General features: G+C 38.9%; 1 protein-coding gene across 2 annotated transcripts in view; it reads left to right on the top strand.

Annotated features, from left to right (window-relative positions):
* Positions 1–3,025, top strand: part of LOC138978195 (uncharacterized) — a 17,581-nt gene extending 14,556 nt beyond the window's left edge. The window contains exons 7-8 of one of the 2 annotated variants that reach the window (XR_011459601.1): positions 1–1,853; positions 2,601–3,025. The exon at positions 1–1,853 is cut by the window's left edge and continues 171 nt beyond it. Coding sequence is in view for 1 of the 2 variants with exons in the window: in XM_070350860.1 (XP_070206961.1) it covers positions 1–160 (160 nt within the window). In the remaining variant the exon portion in view is untranslated. The other variant, XM_070350860.1, reaches the window with a different exon arrangement.
* The last annotated feature ends 3,203 nt before the right edge of the window (positions 3,026–6,228 follow it).

The raw sequence follows: 6,228 nt of genomic DNA, 5'->3' as shown, positions 1-6,228 counted from the left end.
TTTCAACAAAGGGGACAGAGACAACTTCCAAAACGGGGGCTCCGGCGGGGGCTCTGGTGGAAGTGGTGGTGGATCTGGTTCCAGAATTGCTTCTCTTCCTGGAGCTCTCCTCTTCGTCTTGGCTTTCTTCTTTCCCTTTGTAAAAAACGTTGTGGTCTAAGCAGTTTCATGTTCTTACTTTCTTTTGTTCTTGTCGTTTCTTGATTCTGTTTGTTTGTCGTTTCTTGTGCTGGAAGACGTTGCCACGACCCCCCTCCTGGTTTCCCTGCTGCCTCCCCCCTTTGTGGAAAATCTGACGATATCTGGCGTCTGTGTTGGTTAAAGTCCGTCGCTCCCTGAAAGTTTCACGCCATCTTTTGCTTGTAAAATTATACTTTCTTCTTCTTTTACGTGTACGTTTGATATCTCTTCTTCTCTATATTACGCAGGCTGTCCGTACCTTCCGCGCAGTATGCTGCTTTTTAAAAATGCCATAACTGCTTTACTGAGTCTTTGTGATTGTACATGTTTCTAGGTTATTGAACTTTTCTTTATTGTAGTTTATTCCAGATGTTAATTGTCATTCGTGTTTATCTGATTGTGCTTATGGCATATCGCGGGTTATTTTGTCGACCAAATGGGGTAATGTGCATCTAGGTTTTAGTGAGAAACTTGGTTGTGTTCTTTAGGCGTGTATGGCGTTTCTTAACCCCCCCTTCATCCCCTCCACCACCCCCATCCCCCCGAAAAAACACACTCTTAAAACAGTGGGTAAGTGGCAAATATATAAATTGCACAAAGGGATATTTTTCCTCGCGAATTTTTCCTTTGAAACTATTGTTGTCCATTCTAGCTCAGCAAACTGTCTATGTCTCTTCTGTCCTTTTGTTTCTGCTTTACTATGACATACTTTGTTTATTTTCAGTTGGATATTTTGAGTTAAGATATACAAGCGTTGTCTCCTTTTATTTTTATTTGAATCTTTCTGCCGTTTGTTCGTTAAATTTTCATTTGGAATTATTGGTGATGCATGGTTGAATCTGCTTATATTTTGTGAATAAACGTTGCTATTTTTGTCATAGTCGTTTGGCGTATTCAGTGATATTGATCAAACTTCTACAACGGATTAATGAAAATCCGACTGTATCATAGATTTGTTGTAATTTTGCTTTTTTTTCACACTTTGGTTTTGTCGTGTAACTAAAGGCATTGATATCGTCAAAGTTATATATATACATATGAAAAAAGGTGTCATGGTGTTGCTGTCGTAACCCGAGCACGTGCTTGTCTCCTTATTTATTTGTTTGTTTGTTTGTTTGAACAGAGGTACGCATGTGTTTTCTTTTGGTGTGGTTTGTTTGTTTATGTTAAAATTATCTCTATTAAGAAAAGTATTGTACATACAAGCGTTGTCTCATCATTACTTCATTACTTAAGCTATATACCACTTAGAACATTAATGTTTCATATCTGTTTCATTATTAAAAGACGGTAACTATCACTCATTAGGGTTTATATCTTTTCTTGTGCATAAATGTAAGCTTGCATGTATGTCTGAAAATTGTATCGTATAACAAAAAATGCACAGTGTTTATGTTGACATGTCAATTGTGTATTGTGTAATTGTGTTAAATCGTTACAAACTAAACAGTACAACTTTCCCGGCTATACCTTCTTTACTGGTGTCAAGCATTGTGCACCTTTTTTGTTCTTGCAACACAAAACATACACAACCTTTTTGAACGCTTTCCTTTGAATATAGGTATCTGTAATGAGTTTCCTCAACATATTTATGCCGTAATCTGTATTATGAAGGTAATTTTCGTATGATAAATTAGGCGTCTCACCCCCTTTTGAACGACAGTAGACCTCTGGTTAGATAGATAGATAATTTATTGCCAAGTGTACAATACATGAATGAACATAAAAAATACACGAGGAAAGCAGCTTGCTGTGTGATAAAAACAAAAATAAATAGCATTCATACATCACTGGCGCATAGCATCATACATACATGGGTAAGACAATTTGGTATCACAGTAACTAATACATACACTATACAGACATGGTGAGAACTATGAAACTCTAAGAGCTATCGGAACCACAATAAAAGTACGCAGAATAAGATAGGATCCCCCCCCCCCTAGTCCCACTATCAACTACTGTAAGAACTGAACATGTTCCATACTGATAAAATGTACCTCTAAAACAGCACATAAAAATAAACTCTTCCAACACATCACAGTGGTTAAAGAACGACTAAAACTACTAAAACATACTAGATGTGTATTCCGGTAATATAACCAGCTGCTAAAACATAGTCTGGCTTCATCGCGTCACAGTGGTGTCACCATACTAAAACCCACTCTATATATCACAGTATGTAATGTCAGCTACTAAAAGCATACTCCTAGAGCATCCTAAAACGTGTCATAATCTGTAGAGTTTATTTACCGGTTATTAAAAGCCAGGACAGCCTGGGGGTAGAAACTGTTTCTGAGTCTTGCCGTACGGCATCTGAGGGTTCTAAGCCTGCGCCCCGAGAGCAGAGGCTGGAAGAGATGACCAGCCGGGTGTGTGGGATCCTGCATGATGGACCTACATTTCCTCATCATGCGCAGGTTAAAAAGCGAAGCTGGGATCTTAACCATGCGCATACATTGTCCATTGGCTTAACGATCATTTTCTAAAAATCGAACAAATTGTTAACATTTATGTGTCATTCATTTAGAAATTAATCTCCTACGTGAATATTTGAATAAGTTTAGTCATGGAGGTTACCAAACTAAAGTGTCGAAGAACAAAATCAACTTTTACCCTACAGTTCTCCCACATGGGGTAGAAAACGATGGAATCAAAAGAAAAGTCAACTTGTCCCCTTCAATCTTCGACCATAACAGTAAGTTAACCTCCTGATGAAGTTGTAGACATGGTTTATTCCTGAGGAAAGGAGACCATTGCTTACTGTTCTCGCTTGACGTTGTAGTGTTGGACTTTTTCATTGGACTGTACTGCCTTGAATAAAGCATTTTCATCTCCATTATAATCAGTGTTAGTGGGAGGGTGTACGTGTGTGTGTGTGCGTGTGTGTTTCTCTATGTGTGTGTGTGAGTGTTTGTGTGTGTGTGTGTGTGTGTGTGTGTGTGTGTGTGTGTGTGTGTGTGTGTGTGTGTGTGTGACGATTTTACCAATTGGTCTGGGGTATAAACGTTTGGTTGAGATACACACAATCTCTTTCTGTGCTGACACTGTACTCTCTTGCCAAAAGAATACATAACAGCGTTAATTTAGTTTGAACAATTTCGTTTATATGTGGCTAACTATATATTGTTCAAAATTCACAACATCCTCTATTTATCACAGGTTAATTAATAAATAGATGCCCACAATGGGAGAACACAAGTCATTCTTCTTCAAAAGTTTCTGGTGAAAAACACAGTATCTAGAACATATGATGACGATGAGTTATAGTGTTAGACGCTTAGCTTGAGGTCGAAGAAATAATGAAGACAGGATGACGAACAGCAAATGTTGGGGCGACGACGATCCAGTGACGACAGGTCGACGTAGACAACAGGTACAGCAGGTTACACCAAGTGGTTATTCTTCATCGACGAACAGGTTAGCGAATTCAGTGTAGATATAGGTATACAAATAAAACAGCTGATCCAATCCTCTGTGAAAGAGAATTCAGTGTCTGCACACAAAGTGTAGCATACTGTTAACAAATCGTTCATCTAGCAACATGTAAAATGAAACAGAACATGTTTCAGCATCTTGAGAAATGGAACACAAATTAGCCTACCTATTCGTGTCATCTAATTTCTCCAAACGAACAGACAAATGATTACATGAACACACACTAGGATTGGCTTCATCAGAAAGTTACTGATTATGAATCATTTACTAACCTGAATAGAATCTTTCGTACAGGACTTCTTCGGGTCCACAGGCGGAAGGTATCGTCCACTGGACTACTACTATCACAGAAAGACTACAAGGTACGTCACTCACCTTCGAGTCTTCTGTGTGCTTGGAGTCGCTTCCTGGGGAAAAATATTGTTCAAGACGGTTTGCCTCTTCCTACAGTCTGTGTAAGGTCAAATAAATACAGTTGAATGATTGTTTGAACTGTATGTACCTTTAATTTTCAGCTTCCGTCCGCTGCAGGTTGTTATTAACCATCATTTGGACGAATCTTCGTTTGCGAGCCGCTAATATCCACTTTGCGTCAAATCATGCATCCGCACCGAATATGCAATATACTACTACTACTACTACTACTACTACCACCAATACTACTACTACTACCACTTCAATAAAAAAAACAAGCAAAAACTGTATTATTTTTTTCGAACTACATTGTATATTTACATTTTATATGAACATTTTAAAAACCTAGAAAAGTATGTTACAGGCTTTAAAGGATTTGCAAAAACATTCTATAACCCCGGGGTGTTAATTACTTCTCATTTTCTGGAGATTAACAGGTGACAGCCAGGAACGTTGAGACATACACATGATGAATGTTAAACTTCAGGCCGCTTTCGTTTCATGTTCAAAGCTTAAAATACCCTTCAGGCTGGAGTTTTCTTGGCAAAAGGGTCAAACATCCCAAAAATAAAGCCTTAAAAAAATAAGGCCTTATTTTGTTAATAATGCCTTAAATCTTTACGGTCATAAAATATGAGGGCGTAAAGAAATCAGGCATTATTTCTTAAAAGGCCAAATAAAAATATATGTTGGTTTAAGTAACGTGACCAAAAAAGATAGGGTCGGTAGGTCGGCTTTTTATTTAATTTGGCCGATTTTAAAGGAGGTTACTTCCCTTAGTCTCGGTATGGTTCGCAAAATGTGCCAAAAGTTTGGTTTTTTTTAGAAATGAAACAAAAGTTTTAGGGTCGGTCGGGATACCCTAAACCAACATATATTTTTGTTTGGCCTAATACCTCAATAAAATAAGGCCTTAATTTTTTTATAAGGCCTTAAGAAAAGAAGGCCTTTAGGAAATAAGGCCTGAAACAAAAATGGCCTTAAGAAATTAAGGCCTTATTTTTATGTGCATGATCACTACTGCTCACTATAATAGCAACACACAATAACTGAAATACACATATAGCTAGACGACAACACACACACACACACACACACACACACACACACACACACACACACACACACGCACACTCACACAACCACACACACACACACACACACGCACGCACACACACACACACACACACACACTCGCACGCACGCACGCACACACTCACAAAAGGAGTTATGCGTGTGCGCACAAACAAGAAAAGAATAAATGGATTAAGAGAAAAAATGTTCTAAGGATAACATAATTACACTGGTTGAAATCGTTTGTCGCACCTGTACGTATCCTGACACATTTGCAAACACACACTCACACACATACACACACACTGTGTGTGTGTTTAGCTACTTATACTCTTCACAGACTATACCTACTTTGACCGATCCACCTTTTCGCCCTATTTAAATATCACGTGGTAATCACACCAGTATATCATGTCCGAACACTCTGGGTGCCATGTCATGCAAACACTTTCCAACTGTAAAGGATGGACACTTTCACATAATTATAGATGATTTCTTTCTTGATGACCCACTAAAATCCCTGAGTGCCTCCATCCAAACCATATTTCTTCCACAATTGAAATAGTATACAGTGCGAAAAATACCATACAAGCAAGTAGTCCACCATATAAACAAGTAGTTCCACACCGTTGATTAATGAGATCAGCCGTAAATCCGCGCCGATTCAAAAAGTGAGCACGCTGAGAGTGACCTAAATTATTTCAACTTCATTTATTTCTGTTCCTGTAATACACATATTAAGCTAGACGACAACACACACACACACACACACACACACACACACACACACACACGCACACGCACACTCACACAACCACACACACACACACACACACACACACACACACACACACACACGCACGCACACACACACACACACATTGCGGGTTACTTGAACATTGACAATGACGAAAGAAAGATTGTGTGTGTGTGTGTGCGCGCGCGCGCGTGTGTGTGTGTGTGTGTGTGTGTGTGTGTGTGTGCGTGTGTGTGTGCGTGCGTGTGTGGGTGTGTGTGACCATGTTTGAATTTATTCGGATTTAGTTCTCTTTCCTTGTTTGCATTATGATTATGTAAGTGTAAAGCGCTCTGGGCTTGTCACCACGAGGTTTACGTGCTATA

Source organism: Littorina saxatilis, linkage group LG10 (genome assembly GCF_037325665.1).
Source record: "Littorina saxatilis isolate snail1 linkage group LG10, US_GU_Lsax_2.0, whole genome shotgun sequence".
In the NCBI taxonomy this organism is placed as follows: domain Eukaryota; kingdom Metazoa; phylum Mollusca; class Gastropoda; order Littorinimorpha; family Littorinidae; genus Littorina; species Littorina saxatilis.
This window is presented reverse-complemented; position numbering and strand designations above follow the sequence as displayed.